Raw genomic sequence first — 18,889 nt, 5'->3', positions numbered from 1 at the left:
CAGGCCAGGACTTTTACACAACACATGGCAAAGTTTTTTCCGGGCAAATCAGACATGGCACTGTTTAAGTTATTGTAAAAGAAGTCATTCCTGTTTGCCAGCATGTGGCGCTAAGACTATAAATAAAATACTGGCCTAAAGATGAGTTCAGGCCCAGGACCCATATCAAACACATGAACTTTGGGCAGACCCGGATATTGCATGTTTAAGTTAGTTTAAAAACAAGTAATTGCCTGTAGCCAGCAGGTGGGCGGTAATGATTATACTGAAATATTGTGCCCTACGATCTGCTGAGAACAGGAATCTATCAAAATGCCAATGTAAGTTTAGGGCAGATCAGACATTTCATGTTTAAGTTAGTTTAAAAATAAGTCATTTCCTGTTACTACAGTTGGAGCTATAATTATAATTGAATATTGGCCTTTTATGAGTGTTGATTCAGGCCAGGACGTCTATTAAATATTGTGTGCCGAGTTTGGGGACAGATTTAGGCATTGTATCGCAAGAGTTACACCAACATTTCTCCCTACCCCCGTTTCTTATAGTATTAATAGCACTCCTTTTTTAGGCAATAGTAAGTGTTTCTAGCATGTTTTGAGAATATTTCTAGCATGATTAGCACACAATTGCATATTTTACATGTTGTTGCTAATAGTGCATACCAAGTATTAAAACGTCACTTCCGTGTTGTTAGTAGGTGGTGCACTATAAAACTACAATACCAAATATAGCATGTAGATATCTTCAAGCCAGGGGGGGTCTAATCAAACGTGTGAACTTGCTTGAGGCAGATTGGACATTGTTGTATGCAAAAGTTACAGTAATGCTCTGCTTTCACTGCCATTAATAGCATGCTTTTAACACTGAGGGGACAAAGTGTTGCTAGCATGTTTTTAGCAATGCTTCGTGTAGAATTTTGCTAGCCTATTTAAACACTTGTTGATGCTTGTTTAGATTATTATTGCAGCAGAGGAAATCCATAACAGTGTTAAACATGCCACTTTCCGGTTGCCATCAGGTGTGGCCCTATGACTATGGAAATCGAATACAGGCATGTTGTGCTGTGTTCATGGACATTCTCTTATCAAAATTTGTTCAATTTGGGGCAGTAGTTGTATACTGAATGCCCTGCAATGAGTAAACTTCCTGGTGTCACCTGCATTAATAGGATGCTTTAGCATTTAGCTAAGTGTTGCTAGCATGTTTTTAGTATGTTTCTAGCATGTAGCCAGTGTATTTTAGCACTTTGCTGACATATGGGCTTTTAAGATTTGTTGCTAGGAGTCCCATAACAGTGTTACACATGACACTCGGATGACACTGGTGATTTCCCCTGTTGCCAGTAGGGGAGCGCTATTGATTTAAACTGACTTGGGCATGGGTGTGTTCGTTTCAGGGCATAACACCTATCAAACGTATGAAGTTTTGGGCAGCATCGGACATTGCTAGCCTGAGTTACACAGCAACTTCCCTTTTTCATATAGGTTGCCGACGGTAGTGCCATAACAGTGTTAACCCATTACACTTCCTATTGCCAGTAGGTGGCGCTATGACTATAACCGAATACAGGCATGTTGATGTGTTTTAGGCCAGGACTCTTATAAACTGTTATTAAGTTTTGGGGCAGATTGGACTATCCCGTTTGAAATAGTATTAATAAGCAATCTTTAGCATTAGTAAGTGTTGCGGGTAGCAAGTTTTGATAATATTTTCTAGCATGTTTAGCACACAATAGCATATTTTACTGTGTTGCTAATAGTGCATAACGGTGTGAAAAGATGTAATTTCCTTTCCAGTAGGTTGGAGCTATGACTATAACCCAAATACATGTACATGTACAACAAAAAAAAACCCGTCAATTCAGGCCAGGACTTCTTATAAATCAGTGTGAAATTTGAGCAGATTGGACATTGTGCACCTAGTTTACAGTAATGTTCTGCAACACTGCATTAATAGCATGCTTTAAACTGACTCGAGTTACACGTACATGTGTTGCTATCCAAGTTTTAGCATGCTTCTAGAATTTTGCCAGCCTATTTAAACACTTGTTTTGATGCTTTTCGTTATTATTTTGCAAGCTGTCCATAACCACTTGTTACACATGGCAAAAAAACTAGCACAAAAGTCGTACAGGAAATAGGTTCAAATACATGGTTTTGGATTGTGTACCAAGAGACTTTTTTGTAGGTAATGATGTGTTACACATATTTAACAAAAATCAACCAATATTACTATAAACGAACCTGAAACGAAGCTAGAGGTGCACTCCGTTGAAATTTAACAGGTGGCGCTATTGAGCCATTTTGGCACACCCACTTCTGAAACCTCCAGGTGCTGGTCATATAATTAGAATAACATCAAAAAGTTGATTTATTTCACTAATTACATTTAAAAAGTGAAACTTCTATATTATATTCATTCATTACACACAGACTGATATATTTAGGGCCCGAGCACCGATGGTGCGAGGACCCTCTTGGAATTGCTCCGTTTATTAGGGCCCGAGCACTGCAGTGCGAGGACCCTATTGGAATTGCTCCGTTTATTATTAGGGCCCAAGCACTGCAGTGCGAGGACCCTATTGGAATTGCTCCGTTTATTAGGGCTTCTTCTTCTTCTTCTTCTTCTTCTTCTACGAAATGAATCGCATTTTTGAGGGCCTAAACATGCTCTAAAACTCACAAAATTTTGCACACGCATCTGAAATGGCGACAATTTACATCTGATATAGGTTTCAAAAGTGGGTGTGGCAAAATGGCTCGATAGCGCCACCTGTTAAATTTCAACGGGTGCGCCTCTGGCTACGTTTCACTACATGCATGAAAATCGGTACTATATTGTGTAACAACCCATTAAATCTACAAAAACAAGTCCTCTTGGGACAAAAATCCAAACCCAACAGGAAGTTATTTAGAATTTCCCTGTACGATTTTGGGGCGGGTGTGCAGTTTTTTGCCATTTCCATGCCTCGTACTTTGACGAACTCCTCCTACAGTTTTAATCGGATTATCTTCAAATTTGGTGAGGGTCATCATACGACCTTTGTGACGTTAAATTGCAAAGATTTTGAGTTTTTCGTCAAGGGTGTGTCCCCTGGCGGCTCTGACAAATTTGATGTTCTCCCCCGTGAACCAGGCCAGTCGCTGTAACTCAGGCAAGCAATGTCCGATCTGTCCCAAACTTCACACTATCTGTTGCTACAAAGGTGTTCTGTCCTGAAGCAACACCCGATGACTCAAATCAGTATATAGTCATGGCGCCACCTGCTGGTAACATGAAGTGACATGGTTAACACTGTTATGGACTCCTAGGAACATATTAAAAAGTGCCGGCAATTGATAAATACACTGGCAACACAGGTTAGAACATACTCATAACAATGCCTAGCAACACTTAGCTAAGTGCTAAAGCATGGCAACTAAAGGCAGTGAAAAAGTGGACCTTTTTTGTAACTCAGGCAAGCAATGTCCAATCTGCCCCCAAATTGAACAGTTTTGATTAGAATCCTGCGCCTTGAAGCCATGTACATGCTCATCATTTGGTTTTAGATATACGTCGCCACCCCACTGGCAACAGGAATTGACATCTCTTACACTTGGTATTGCCACTATATTAGCAACACAGTAAAATATGCCATTGTGTGGCTAATCATGCAAGAGATATTCTCAAACATGCTAGCAACACTTACTATGTGCTAAAGAATTGCTATTCAAATCACCATGAAACGTGTGAAGTTTGTTGTGTAACTCCAGGTAAGCAATGTCCGATCTGCCCCCAAACTTCACACGTCATTTATTAGAGTCCTGGCCTACCTAAGCCTTGTACATGCTCATATTGGTTATATGATAGTGCCAGTGCCCACCTACCTGGCAACAGGAAGTGGACATCTCTTACACTGTTATGCACTATTAGCAACACACAGTAAAATATGCCATTGTGTGCTAAACATGCTAGAAATATTCTCAAACATGCTAGCAACACTTCCTAAGTGCTAAAGCATGCTATTAATACTATCAAATAGGAAGTAGTTGTAACTTATGCATACAATGCCCTATCTGCCCCAAACTTCACACATTTTATAAGGCCCCATTTACACTGCATGGTTCAAGTGACCCAATTCCGATTCTTTCCTCTCATGTGGCACAGATCGGATATGCACCGGTGAACATGTAAGCAGGAAAAAAAACGCATGGATTCTGATTTTCTCAGATCCGATTCAGGCCTCATTCATATGTGGTAATAAATCTGATATGAATCGGATACGTGCATTTGCGTGTGCCAATGTAAGCAGACAAATCGGATATTCCCCAGTAAATGCGAGTCGTACTCATTAAAAGGTGACGTCAACTCAATGTGGACACCACCAACCTGTAGATCATCATGACTTATAAGGCGGCGATGGTGGCAGGACAAAAGGATACACACAATGGAGCAATGCGAGGGTTGCATGTCGTTTAAGGCCTCTTTTCTGATCTCTGACCGAGCTGACAGACCTTTTACTTGCTGAGTGGTTTGTGGTGCGACGTTTTCAAAAGATTCGTGGTTGAAAGCCACACACTGTAGTTTATATTACGCTATTGCCTCTGCATCCATTGTGTTTACTCGGCGGTCCAAACTGTTCCAAATCACACATCAATCTTCATAAAATACTAGTACATTTTTGTATTTAAGCATTGTATGAGTGATATATAATTGGCCTTGAAGGCTGTGAAGTGAGAAACTTCCTTATAGTTCAAGGAGTGCTGAATTATTAGGCATGTTGTTCGCCTTGCATTGCATTGGTCCCAAGAGCATCAAGACTTGTAGTGGTGCCTCGCTTGAATCACTTGTTATACATATACGGTCCGGTCGTGTAAATAGCAGTGAGTATACCAGTATGCGATGTGTATCGGTGCAAGAACTCAGCATTGCGAGAGCGAGGCCTATGTGTATGCGGTGCAAGCAGCATTAATCCTGCGCGAGCCAAAACCGAAAAAAAAAAAACAAAAAACAATACAAAGCAAATAATTTCCTGGGCACGTTTTGTTCCTGTTCACATGCCGAGTTCCTCTGCTTTGTTCACAAACCAGACACGCGTGCTCAGACTACCCAGCTGCTCACTGTCACCTAAGATAATTCGCGCACTTAAAACTTGGTCTCCTCTTCTCTCAACTGTGTCCTGTGGTACTCACAACTCTCTCTTTGCCCATGCGCTAGCCTAGATATTCTTCTCTTCGCACCTTTCTATTTCTAACTTTTCTGTTTCACTCTTGTACCGTTGCAGTATGAACGCTCTGTCATTAACAGAGCTCGGGTAAAAAATACGCATTTACAGACAGTGCGTGAATCTGGCGTTACTTAGTAATATTGCAAACGAAGAAGGGAAAGGACACTAGCCACCCGGTGGTGGTGAGCCCGGGTGCGAGGGCCCGTTCATCGCTGCTTGCAGCTTTAATTATGATTATAATTGAAAACATTATAAAAAGAAAATGATAATTAAATAATAATTATATTAAAATAAATTATAATTCAAAAATAATTTTAAGGGTCAGCAAAGGCTATTCATCTTTGATTTGTGATCTAATTGAAGCAAGACAAAGAATAATCTGAGGATTACTATAATAATTGTAGTAAATTGTAATTTTATTAGCATTTATTTATTAAGTTGTAAATAAAACTGAGTTAATTGTTATTTAATATATTTTAAAAAAACATTTGAAAATATTATCAAAAAGTTAAATAATAAAAAATGCAATATATATACTCTTGTGTGTGTGTGTGTGTGTGTGTATATATATATATATGTATATCTGTGTGTGTCTGTGTGTGTGTGTGTGTGTGTGTGTTTGTGTGTGTGTGTGTGTGTGTGTGTGTGTGTGTGTGTGTGTGTATATACATATACAGTATATATGCAAAAGCTATTCATCTTTCATTTGAGATGTACTTTTTTTTAGTAGTAGAAGTACATTGGACTAATTTGTTATTTTATGCTTGAGGTAGTTTTTACCCATAATTCCAGTTTCATCATCTGATTTGGTTCTATGTAAACACAGGAAACCCTGAGGCTGAATATCACAGCATTCATTCACTGACACAAATGCTACTGTACGGCGTATCGTGTGTGTAGCTGTGTGCGTGTGTGTGTGTGTGTGTGTGTGTGTGTGTGTGAGAGAAAGAGAGAGAGAGAGCGGCACATAGAGAGAGAGAGAGAGAGAGGCTCTATTTTGCTTCTTCATAGTAAATCTATACCATCACATTTCAGCCTCAGTTGCGTTCCTGTGAGCAATTAGTCAGATCCATGCGTTCATGGTCAGGTTTTGCTCCTTATATCCGTCTGTCACAGATTAACATTTCAGGCCTTTTGTTGTTGTTGGCTGCGGTGGGAATCTGCATGTGTCCCGTTCAGCCCGCTCCTGTCAGACCCATACATGTGAGCATGACTGAACCCGACCTGAACAAGAGATCTGACCCCCACCCAGCCACAAAACAAATCATTCAGATATGAAACGCTTTCATTAAACTGCACTAGGCTACACCAGAGTTCTGATACTTCCTTTGGATGAACGCAAACCTTCACGGTTTTGTGACTGATAAGAATGAATTTTGCCTCATTACGGGGTCAGAGGATCACGGGAATTATTGCTGTTTGTTTAACCCCTTCACCCCTGTTCGTTACCCTGATTAGTTCACAAGTCGTCAAGCACATCAGGAGGATCCGAGGTGACCCTGTGTTTATAGATGAACACAGAATTCCGTTTCAGTGGAACACGAATGCATTTTCATTCTTAAATGTACAAATGCATCCTAGAGTTTTAGAGTTTAGAGTATTCTATTAGTGATGCCATTGCTGGTTTGTAGACTTATTTTTGGACTATATTTGATCTTTTAACAAATAGAGTATATAAAATTATATTATTTTTAAATGTATTTTTTTATAATTATATATAAATATATATATATATATATATATATATATATATATATATATATATATATATATTATTAGAAATATATTTAATATTTAACAGTGTATATTATATGAAAACACATATTGCAAAATTTAGCTTGGAAGTTAATGTTTATGCAACAGGTGTACTATGTGCAAATCTGATGCTTAAAAATCGGCGTTAGGCTGAGCTTGCATCGGAAAGCCTAAATCTATCCATAATCCTAACAGATTGAGCAGTGAAAGTTGGATGTTTAGAAAATCACAGTTTGGTAAGTATAATTTACTGCTTATTTTTACTACTAATTTAAACAAATAGACAATCTTAATTTAAAAAAAAAAGTTGAATATTCCAATTGAATAAATTCAATTACCAATTACCGCTTCATTATCATAGTTGCCTTTTTGATGACAAAAAAAAGAAAAATATCTAACTAACATTAAAATATATATTAAATAGGAAATATATATATAATATATATATAATATATATATAGAAAGTCATGACAGATTTGAGTTGTAAGTATTTTAATTAATTACCTTCGGTGAGTTTGGTCAACAGCGGTCAGGTCCAGCGGGGGTTAATTTCTCAGCATAATACCGGCTCTTTTTCAGTGTCCCTGTAGTTTGAGGGTTTCACATTTCGGAAACACCAATATACAAGGTATTCATAATGTATGTTGTAATGCATTTTATCTATTTATAAATAATCACAACCAGTGTTAAACTGACTCATATTTCTCTCTTATGACTCTTAAGGTTTGTTTGTCATGTGTTTTTATGCAATATACTTTTCAAAGGTGTAACAGTATATAAATAAGTATAAATTATTCATGATATCATACAGTGCATTACATGCAGTGTTGTAATTAATTATTGTAATTGAATTACTTTCCCTTAAAATGGTAATGTAAGGGATTACTCTTCATTTTTCTGTAATTTATTTAGTTACTTCTAATGTAATTGCAATAAACTGTGCATAGAACAATTTTATATATATACCAATACTGGATTTAACATCAAAAGTTGACATCTAATGTTAAAATAATGTAACCATCTCCCTTTAAATACTGAAGTCAGTTCAAGAATAATTTATGCAATTTTATATTATTTATTTACAGAATTGAAAGAGCAGTTCCATCTCTAATCTTGTATTGTTCAATGGTTGATATGGAATTTAGAAAGCTATTAGTAGTAATGCAATACTTTTTAGAGAGAGTAATTAGAACGGTATAATTACACTGTTGAAGATATAGTTAGCTTGTAATTAATTGCTTTTTACATTTTTAACACTGATTACAAGATATAATTAATGCATTAAAAATACTTTTATAATGCATTATGTATAAATGCTTTAAGTTATTTCCTTTTAATTCAAATTGGCATGGTTAGGTGCTGAATATATTTAATAAACCTCTCTTTGTATAAATGTCAATGAATAAAAACAGATAAAAAAATATCTTATAAAACCCAAAGTACACTCATAAAAATCTGCGTACAGGGCATAATTTGAATGCATGGTCTACTTGACCTGGAAGAATCTTGTTTGTTTTAAAAAAAGCAGAAATGTAGTATATTTTTGCAAGAGTTTAGAAGGTTTTCATGAAGACCTGTGACCTGTGGCTGGGTAAAGGCTTTAAAGATGTGTTACCAAAATATCTCGTACACTCATCAAAACAGTGTAAATCCTGAGTGCTCAATCAATTGTAAGTGTATGTACTTGATAGGTGGACTGTTTGACCTGGAAGGGTCTACATCTTCTTACAGAACTATAACAGAGGAAGTGTTGGCGTGTGGAGGGGGTCGAGTAGTTCAGGGGAACATGAAGAGCTGGGTCACAGAGCATGGCCTGAACGTGTTGGAGTTAAATAAGCTGACATCCAGAAAGCCAAGGTCTTGGTTCTTTTCTCTGGAGTCTCCACACGTCATGCTTGATGACACAAAATGGCTTCCACCAGTAATGGAGGCGCTCTGTAGTTAATGGCGTCTGTTTACGTTGCGGATTGTATGTACTTTATACGTCACGTCATGTTTCTGGAGCTCTTTGGAAATAACTGTGAATGTTATGCCTTGTTGCTTTGCCAAAAAAAGAGAAATCGCTTAATTTTGCAAAAATATAAAAAAAAAATTGCATGCTTTCAAGCAGAGGTAAAAATTTAATCATCGATGATGTTTTCATCATTACAACTTGACATTTTTATTGTGCTGTGGTAACTTTAAGAATTTTTTTTTTTTTTGTGCAAAGGTATATTTTGCATGTTCTCTGTGTTGGTTTTGTTGGAAAATTCAGTGCACTTTTTTCATTTGAAGTGGAAGGAAAAATTAATCTAGTCTGTAAAACTTTAAACTTAAAACTTTGATTTGCATCCTATTAAAAACACAAGCCATTATGACATTATACATAGAAACATATATTATTATTATTACTGAAGCACCATTTTTTAAATAAGAGAATATTTTAGTATTTTTTAGTATCCTATGTTTAAATAATTAACTAATTTATTTTATTTTTTATTTTATTTTTTGTCCAAACGCTGTTTTCATTGGTAGTGATTATATCTGCAGTATCTGCTATATAATACTCTAATTTTTAAGTTTTATTTTAGCTACATTTAAATAAACAAATTTAGTTTAAATATCTTGCAAAAATACTTTAAAAAAATTGCATGATTTCAAGCAGAGGTAAAAATCTAATCATCGATGATATTTTCCCCATTAAAACTTGACATTTTTATTGTGCTATAGTAACTTTTTTTGTGCCATAGTATATTTTGCATGTTCCCATTACGACATTATACACTTGAATATAAGCCTATATTATTACTGAAGCACCAATGTTTTAATAAGAGAGTATTTTAGAGTCTTTTAGTATCATATTTTTAAATGATTAACTAATTTATTTATTTATTTATTTAGTCCAAATGCTGTTTTCATTGATAGCAATTATATATACAGTATCTGCTAATGTTATTTTTGTGACATTTTTAAATAAAACATACATTGTACAAGAGATAAAACCTGTAACTCTATGTTGTTCTACTAAAATTAAAGTACATTTGACTCTGTGTGTCTCACACACACACACACACACACACACACACACACACACATTCTTTTTAACATAACATGCCATTTTGTCCTTGATTTGAAACAAATAGTTTTGAGTGTTGTATGTCCACTTAATCTGTTACTTTTCATTTATTGCATAACATTTATTTAGTAATGTCTTTCCTTTATGTCAAATACTGTAAATGTAAGATTATTACTTCACATTTTTTAAATAAATGTAATTACACTTACAGTGAATCTTTTGTCTTTTATACAGTGATGCCAGTAAATGTGTTTTCGAACTGAATAAACTGAGACTGAGATGACGTGCGTTCAGAGCGGATGTGGATGTATTCTGTCAGACATGTTTAGACAGCGTTTGTCTGTTTTGTGAACATCATTCCTGTCTTCGGATCATTCTGACGGGAATATCAGTGAAACTTCACCTTATAGTAAATCATGATGTGTTTATTTCCATACAAACACCAGAGTTTCAAACTGCAGTTATTCTGCTGACAAATTATCATTTGTTCAGGTCTCTGTCACATTTTTGTAGATTTTTGATAATTCTGTTCATCTGACAGAGTTTAAGGCATTCAGCAGGTGTGTTGATCCCTAAACGACACATAATGCCCTTTTCTGTGCTTAGAGGAAAGAGCTTTGCAAATTAAGAGCGGTTTTGTCTCCAGTGACCTGAGAATGAGCCCTTAAGACCCTTTCTTTTGTCAAGGGAGCTCTCTCTCAGAAGGAGGTAAAACTAATGAATTAACATGCTCAGCTGTTTATTTACTAGCCTGCATACTTCAGATAATGTAAAATAAATAAACACACATGTATAAATGGGCCTTGTTTGAATCTGAACAGTAAAACTGTATTTGCTGTTGGCAAAGCCTCATTTGGATATAAATCATAAGATTCATAAAACTTGTAATAATGTTTTATTTATTTAAAAATTGATGAGTTAACATGTTTCTTTCTTTGGTCAGCTGGCTATTAGCTTCTAAATGCTTCAGATTAATGTAAAATAAATTAATGGATGAATCAATGAATGCCCTTGATGTAATTTAAAACTTAGTAAAAAGACAGAAAATTGGCAAAGACTCATTTAGCTCTAGATCAGAAGATTCATAACTTTCAACAAATAAAGTACTTAAATATATAAGTCATTAAAATGACAGAAAAGGTTTTTGTAGTAGGCAATCAAAACCTAATTTGGCTCTGAATCAAGTTTCTAAAACTTTTAATTAATAAATTATTCATTATTATTATTTTTGCTGTAGGCTACACACTAATTTACATAGCATGTTTAAAATATACAGAAGTGTTAGTGGATGGCAAAATACCTATACGAACCTATTACCTAAATTAATTAAAATAAATGATTTTAACACGCCAAAACTTGTTTTTAATAACAGACTGTTTTTAGAACTAGCAATGGCTTTATTTTGGGTCATGTATTATGTAATATTCGGGTCTGTATGGTAAATAAAGTGCAGGGATTGTTGTAGAAAGTAAGAGAGCTGTGAATTGAGCATCTTCGTCCGTGAGTCCCTCCCTCTGAACGTCTGTCCGAGCACATTAATGTCGCTCCTGCTCCTCTGAAGGTGTCTGGAGTTTTTTGGACTTCATATTGTCTGTGCCTCACTGAGAGTTTCACTTCTGCTTGATCCGGGACACGTGGAGCTGAAGTCTCAGGAACATCTGGACAGTAAGTTCAGCATTATTTCTATTGGAAATGGGTCAGAATGACCCGTCAACCGATTTAGCGGAATGTTTGCGTAAAGGCTCAGTTGTATCTTAACTTTATTACCATAATTATTATTAATATTGTGGTTTCGTTATTTGCCTGGATTGACTCTGGCGCGTATAACCTTTGTGTGTGTGCACGCGCGTGCATGAACTAGGCCTATATAAGTGACGCAATAATGAAAATTATTATTGCATAATGCGTTGCACGACTAAAATATTCCAGCAGTAGGCTATATTTAACATTTCTAGCATGCATAACTTAAATGCATAGCATGCAGGTAAATGCATTGATATTAATATGCGTACGTGAAGCTAAATCCCTCGAGCTGGTGAGTCTTTGTGTTGCATGACTAGAAAGGACGCATTTGCATTCATACAGAAATATTCCAATACTTTATTTCTTTGTTCTGAACGGAAGTTCAGGCATATATACAAGAAAAAAAGACAAACTTGTACAAATCTGCACATTAAAAGACAACTAAAGGTGCAGAACTATAAATCACATGTTGGTTAAAATGGAAATAAACCGCTCTAGAAATCACATTTCTGATTTGCACAGAGAGTTGAAATAATGGCTTCAGAATGTCATTATAGCAAATGAATGTGCAGGGATGTTATATTAAAAAGAAAAAAAAAAGCATTAAAGATCTGTCTTTGGTGCTGAATCACCTCCATGCGTAAAAACTGTAAATAAAATACAGTTAAATACTGTTATGTGTGTAAACAAAACCTCGTGTCGTCACAAAACAGCATTTTACGTGACAGTATGTACATATATAAACTCATCCCACACAGAGTTCATTTAAACCAGTGCATTAATTCAGTAGCTTAGCTTTACTATAGTAAGTCATTACATGACCTCTCTGAACACAGGCCCACACTAAACGACAGGCTAATTCAGAAAACATTGCATATAGATGTATATGTACCATATTTCAGGTTTACACAGCTAATAATAATAATAATAATGTTTCATTGTCAGAACGCACACCTGAGAAGGTCCAAGCGCTCAACCCTGATTTAAGATATTAAGGCGCATTCACAGTTTCAGACATAAATAAAACAAGGAATTAGTCATACTAAACGAATAATATGTGCCAAACATCTAATAATAATGGTATCCCACAGTAACAAGGGATAAAAAACATTTCGAATAAATACAAAACCATCATTCACAAAGAAATACTATAAATAATATTTTTTTAGAAAAAAAGAAAGAAAAACAAACACGCACGGTTATTGCCTTTGGCATAACATCACACTACTTCAACTAAACTTAAATAAACCAAAAAAAAAAAAAAAAAACAGACGCACAGTCCTCACACAAAAGGACTGCTTGCACATTTCGTGGCGAGGTTTTCTAGGAAAGTTTGGATGTTCCCATTGGAGAGGGCGCGCAACGCTCAGCTTAGGAACGAATTGGGCGCGACGCGTTTGTGTTGAGACAGAAGTCCGCTAGAAAGTGGTGCTGTGAAGGACGGTAAGCTGGTTCTTAGGGAATCCGACAGCAGCGGGGACGGAGAGCTGGAGATGCAGTATCCTGGAGCGCTCGGGAGCGGCTGCGGCTGCTGCGCACCCGGTACGTAGTATCCATTGTGCCCTGAAAGTAATCCGGCGGCGGACGAAGGAGACACACCGTACCCGTTGATACTCCCGCTAGAGGCTCCCAGAATGGGGCGAGACATGTCCCCGTTCCCGAGCGGCTCCACGCTGTGGAGTAACGACCCGTACGCGTGTCCCTGGTTAAGAAATCCGTGCGCGGAGCCGTTATAGTGCGAATGGTGAAGGGGTAAAAACGGAGATAGCTGCCAATAAAGCGGGTTGCTCGGGCGTTCGCCAAGTCCAAGACCGAGGGGCGCGAAGCGGAGGCCTCTTTTCATCACCAACTTTCCCCGCGAGGTCGCCGAGCGCCGGCGGAGCTTCCCGGTGGTTCCGCCGATAAACACATCATCGCTGGAAGGATCCAACATCCAGTAGTTCCCTTTCCCAGGATCGTCATAATGCCGCGGGACCTTCACGAAACACTTATTGAGGCTCAGATTGTGCCGGATGGAGTTCTGCCAGCCCTGCTTGTGCTCCCGGTAATACGGGAAGTTCTTCATGATGAACTCGTAGATGCCGTTGAGCGTGAGCCGCTTCTCAGGACTCTGTCTGATGGCCATCATGATGAGCGCGTTGTAGCTGAACGGAGGTTTGTCGAATTTCTTTCCCTTTTTAGACGGCTGCTCCTCCGCGTCTCGCTGCGCGGAGTCCATCTCGGACGCTTCCGGGGGTTTGTCCAAGTCCGGTGCCGCCGGGCTGCCGCTGCGCTCCGCGCCCTCATCTTCAAACTTCGATGGGAGTAACAGGCTCTTGATACTGAACGATGTCGACTTCTGCACCATGATCGGCTCACTTTGATCTCCCATACCGGGCGATGGACAGACAAAAGCCGTGGTTGAAAACGCAGGAGGTCAGGCGCACAACGGCGGGGACGCTGCATGCATGACAGGACTTTCAAGACGGAGGACGCGACGCGATGCGAGAAATTGGTGATTAACCAGCGCTCGGTCTTACCAACTACCTCATCTCAGGGGAGGGAGGAGGAGCTCTTCTCTTGCTGGAAGCTGGACAGTACAGTCTCCGCTCACTCCATCATAGTGCGCGGAGAGCCCCGTGCGCCCTGGAGTCTGGAGAGTCTCTTGTGCGTCACCGATCACGCAGCCTGAATAGGAGGGACGAATAATTGTGCACACATTACCTGAAACGCACTGAAATAAAGTTTAAATGATCCATAACTAAAGCATTCGTGATGTTGAATCAAAGTGGCGCTCTCAAAGTTTCTTAATAATACTTCGAGGGGATTCGGATAAGTTGTGTTAAAAAAATAGGGCCATAAAGCGCGCATAAAATCCTATCTGATACAATACAGTGTTGTGTATTACAACCAGTGCGGATATATTGATTAGTAGGCTTTCCATGAATAATAATGAATAATAATGCTGTGCGTAAAAGCGCACAGGCTGAGCCAAGGGCGCCTCTAGTGTCAGCGCGGGTCACAAATCCACTGAAATCCTGTCAGAGGAGTGCAGAAGTTATGCTGACACTTTGAAGGTCTAATTTATGTGGTTTTTATTAATTGAAATATACTATAAAGCAGTGTGATTCCAGTGCGCTGCGTTCATTCATCTCAAACAGCGTGTTTGCGCGGTGGGAAGTGACCGGTGGCCATCATAACAGTCTAGTCTCACAGTTGTTTACTTGTTTTTTTTATCGATCAGTTAGTATGAAATTTTGTATCAGAATAATCTTAATTATGCGTTTAATCTACAATAGCTTTTTGTTTTTAAATGACGCATTTTGAATTCTGAAATAAATGTTTTTTTTTTCACTTCACACTTTGTTATTTGAGAATAAACGACTATCTAGGTTAAATATCATGAATATATTTGTTAAATATCATACATATCTTTAAATAAATGCATTATTTCGGAACCGAGAAACACTATTTTATTGTCGTGTTCTTGTTTGAAGGCTGCTCGCATCTGTTGCTGTGTTGTAGCATTGTCGACTGTGAAATTATTTGATTTATAATGCATAAACTGTGTATTTCAATGATGTACAGACCAATACGACACTTTATTTTATATTATCAAAGAAACATCGAATGTCTATAAAACAAAAGGATGAAATAAATAAAGAATCTGTTTTTAAGATAATGCGAAATGGATAAAATATGCAAAGCAAAAGACTATTATTTTAAATTTATTTTTATTCAACAACAACAACAGTTCGTGTTATAATAATCCATGCTTTTTATGTGCACATACATTTGTATTTTCTAAATAATGAATATCATCACTACCGCGTCAAACGACAGTGCTCTCTCATTACCGTAGCAATTTTATAATTAATGAAAAATATATATTTGTTGAATTTATGAAAACTGTTTTGCAGCCCAAACAATAAAACATGTTGTGGTTTTATATAAGTAGCTACAGTACTTACTGCCCACTTTTCAATTGACTTCTTAATAATCAAGCTTTATCGAGTTATAAACAGCTCACGTATGTTCACCTAAATGTATTGTCTTGTTATTTATAATGAATTATTATTATAAATACGACGGGATATTTCAGTAATATTGTTTTATATAATTATAGTTTATTTTGATTTCTTCTATTTTCAACTTAAAGCATTACTAAGAGACAAAATGATTTCCAGCTAGTTGTCGAGCGGTTTACAACCGTTTAAGATTTTATCAAAGCCCTTCCTTTCCAATAAACACAGAAAATGCTAAGAAAAACAAAGAAATGTTATGAGTAAGAAAACACAATAGTAGCTATACGAGCCTATTTTCATTCTCCAGTCTCGTATTAATTGGTCTGTTTTTCAAGCGCTTTTTACACCTTAAATCTAATCGAATCCATCCTGTAGTAGATTAAATAAGTATATGATGAGTTACATGGGTTTATATATATGTGTCTCTGTGTGTGTGTGTGTGTGTGTGTGTGTGTGTGTGTGTGTGTGTGTGTGTGTGTGTGTGTGTGTGTGTGTGTGTGTGTGTGTGTGTTATTTTTAACAATGAAGCAGCAGGAACATGTTTTGAAGTATGACCAAAAAAATATATAGCCTATTAAAAAAATTAATAGTACACTTTTTTTTTCAAGTACTGCGATGCAAATGAACTTTACAAAATATTTTAAATATTCATTATCATTTGAGGTCATATATATACAAATAGGTCATTCGTGCCAAAATGAGTAATTTGCAGTGACTGTTAATCGTTTCAGAGAGTTATGACCGACATACACACACACACACAAGAACCCCCCCCAAACACACACACACACACACACACACAAAGTGTCACACACACACTGTATGTACATGTTTGTTTATGTCCATACAAGCGCTGCGTGAATTGTAGCTGGCCTCGAGGCTTCTTTTGAAACTTTTTGCCAAAATATTTAATGCCAAACCTACAGCGCGCGCGCGCACACACACCCACACACCCACACAAGAGCACATGAAAATGACGTGCAAGGTTCAATAAAAGGTCACACTACACTAAAAGCACGGTGATGCTGGGGTTTGTCTTCAGGGTTAAGGAAGGGCCTCTATGGGCCTGTCCTGGATTTGAGTCGTTTCTCACTGTGGTGAACCAGCATCCACCAACAGGAGCTTCATGATGATAAATGACATCTCTGAGACTGACCTTGCGTTTAAACTGACATGTGTATCGCTTTTTTTGTTAAGCTTCCTCCTTATAATCACCAGACTGAACCTGCTGCGTGAGAAGCAGAAGCAGTTAACCTTTGTGAATCTTTTGTTTTGAATCAATTATTCGGAACGCGTGCCAAAATCCCATGATTTCATTAAATGAAGCATCGCAACCTTTCGAAATTTACGTTGATCAAATTAATCAGAAACACAAAGCATTTAATGAATCAGCAGATATTATAATTTACAAGGGTGTTGTGATTTTTGCCTGTTTTACTCAAAAGAGAATATAGGAAATCATAACTTCATTAATTTATGTTTCCTTCTAGCTAAATATCACATACATGGACAAAAATCTGGCTCTAAACCTTTTTATACCCAAAGATTATCTAGACACTTAGGCCACAAACTATTCAAAGTTCTGTTCATCCTAATGCTGTGAAATTTACCGCATGTTTTTCATCCTATGTGTCCTCTCAAGGTGAAAAAACTTGGTTACTATAGCCCATAACCACAGATTAATCATGGTTTTTGCTACATGCTGCATGGTTTTATTACAGTAGCCACAGCTAAACCATTTTTAGTAAAACGGTGCTTAGAAAACATGGTTACTACACTTTTACTAGCTATAATAAAACAATGGTTAATTTAATTAAGGGATTTGTATTTGTGTATTCTTTTCTTCTTCTTTTTTTCACTGTTTTGTTTTTCTAACTATATTTTGTTGTAATGGTTTGATGTTTTGTACTGTTTATAAAAAAAATAAAAATAAATAAATAAAAGAATCAGAAAAAAAGATGAATCATTTAATTCAGAACCGATTTTGAAGTGGGTCTGTGAATCATTTGATCAAGATCAGAACTTTGGAATGCGGATCATTAGATTCGCGAAATGTTTCCCGAACCGCACTGAAATTCCGATCTGATTCTGAATCAAAAGATTCACAGAACTGCTCTGATGTTCCGATCTAAATCAAATGGTTCGCGATCCAAGCTCCGAAGTCCCGATCTGAATCAAATGATTTGCGATACATGATTCGATTCGAGCGCTTCGGGGGGAAAAAAAGTGAATCATTTTGCAACGCAACGGTTTAACTGATTCGGACTTTCGAAAAGCTCCATTTCACCCATCACTTTAGGCTACCTGCTTTTTAAAATCATTACAAGCGATGGCAAAATTTGAAAATGAATGGCAGGTGTGAACACACCGTAAATCAATCGGAGCGGCTCAGCGTAAATGACTCACTCAATTGAATCGGTTTGTTTGTTCATCCGCTTTTTGCGTCTTCAGCCGTGTTGACTTCATGACAAAATCAGCACTACTGCTGGCTTGGCTCGCTAGTTTTATGACATTAACTGAAATATGAAAAAAAAAAAAAAAATATATGATGTTAACAAATAAAATAACAATATTTCAATTCCAAAGAGAACAACCAACACAAATCTACGAACATGCATGTAAATGGTTTACTGCTAATTAGAGAAACACTCCATTAATATGACAAGCAGCAGCTCAAAATACATGTTAGATGGAAACATTGTGCATTATGATCGAGTTTGTATAGCTTAATTCACTATTATTTTTAAAAAAAATAGTTTTAAGCTGCAGTTCAGTTGAAAATAATTTGAAAGCATCCAGTCATGTCATACCATTTAAGTGATTGTTCAATTTATCAGTATATATTGTCATACATATAGGAAATTATTCTTGTATCTTATTGTATTAGTCTATAGGGTGATAGTCAATGTAAAAAGAGCAGATGAACATGAACACAAAACAGCAGCAACAGAAGCTAAACTTTATCATTCAGCCGAACTCTGCACGTATGTTTTAAACATTTCAGTTTTCTATGTTCTTACACATGTATTAAATGTGTGTCCCTGAAAGCGCTTCTCAGGTAATATTAATAGTATGACCTATTTCAGATGTGGCCAAAATTACAACAAGGGGTTACATACACATGCA

The 18,889-nt window shown here is 36.9% G+C and overlaps 1 protein-coding gene across 1 annotated transcript; it reads right to left on the bottom strand.

Moving 5' to 3' along the window:
- Window positions 1-12,092: 12,092 nt before the first annotated feature.
- On the bottom strand, window positions 12,093-14,384 carry LOC122138949 (forkhead box protein G1-like). The gene has a single exon (XM_042734643.1). It carries the CDS (start codon window positions 14,128-14,130, stop codon window positions 13,126-13,128), a length of 1,005 nt encoding a protein of 334 aa, XP_042590577.1. The 5' UTR covers window positions 14,131-14,384; the 3' UTR covers window positions 12,093-13,125.
- Between the last annotated feature and the right edge of the window lie 4,505 nt (window positions 14,385-18,889).

Source organism: Cyprinus carpio, chromosome B11 (genome assembly GCF_018340385.1).
Source record: "Cyprinus carpio isolate SPL01 chromosome B11, ASM1834038v1, whole genome shotgun sequence".
Classification (NCBI taxonomy): domain Eukaryota; kingdom Metazoa; phylum Chordata; class Actinopteri; order Cypriniformes; family Cyprinidae; genus Cyprinus; species Cyprinus carpio.
This window is presented reverse-complemented; position numbering and strand designations above follow the sequence as displayed.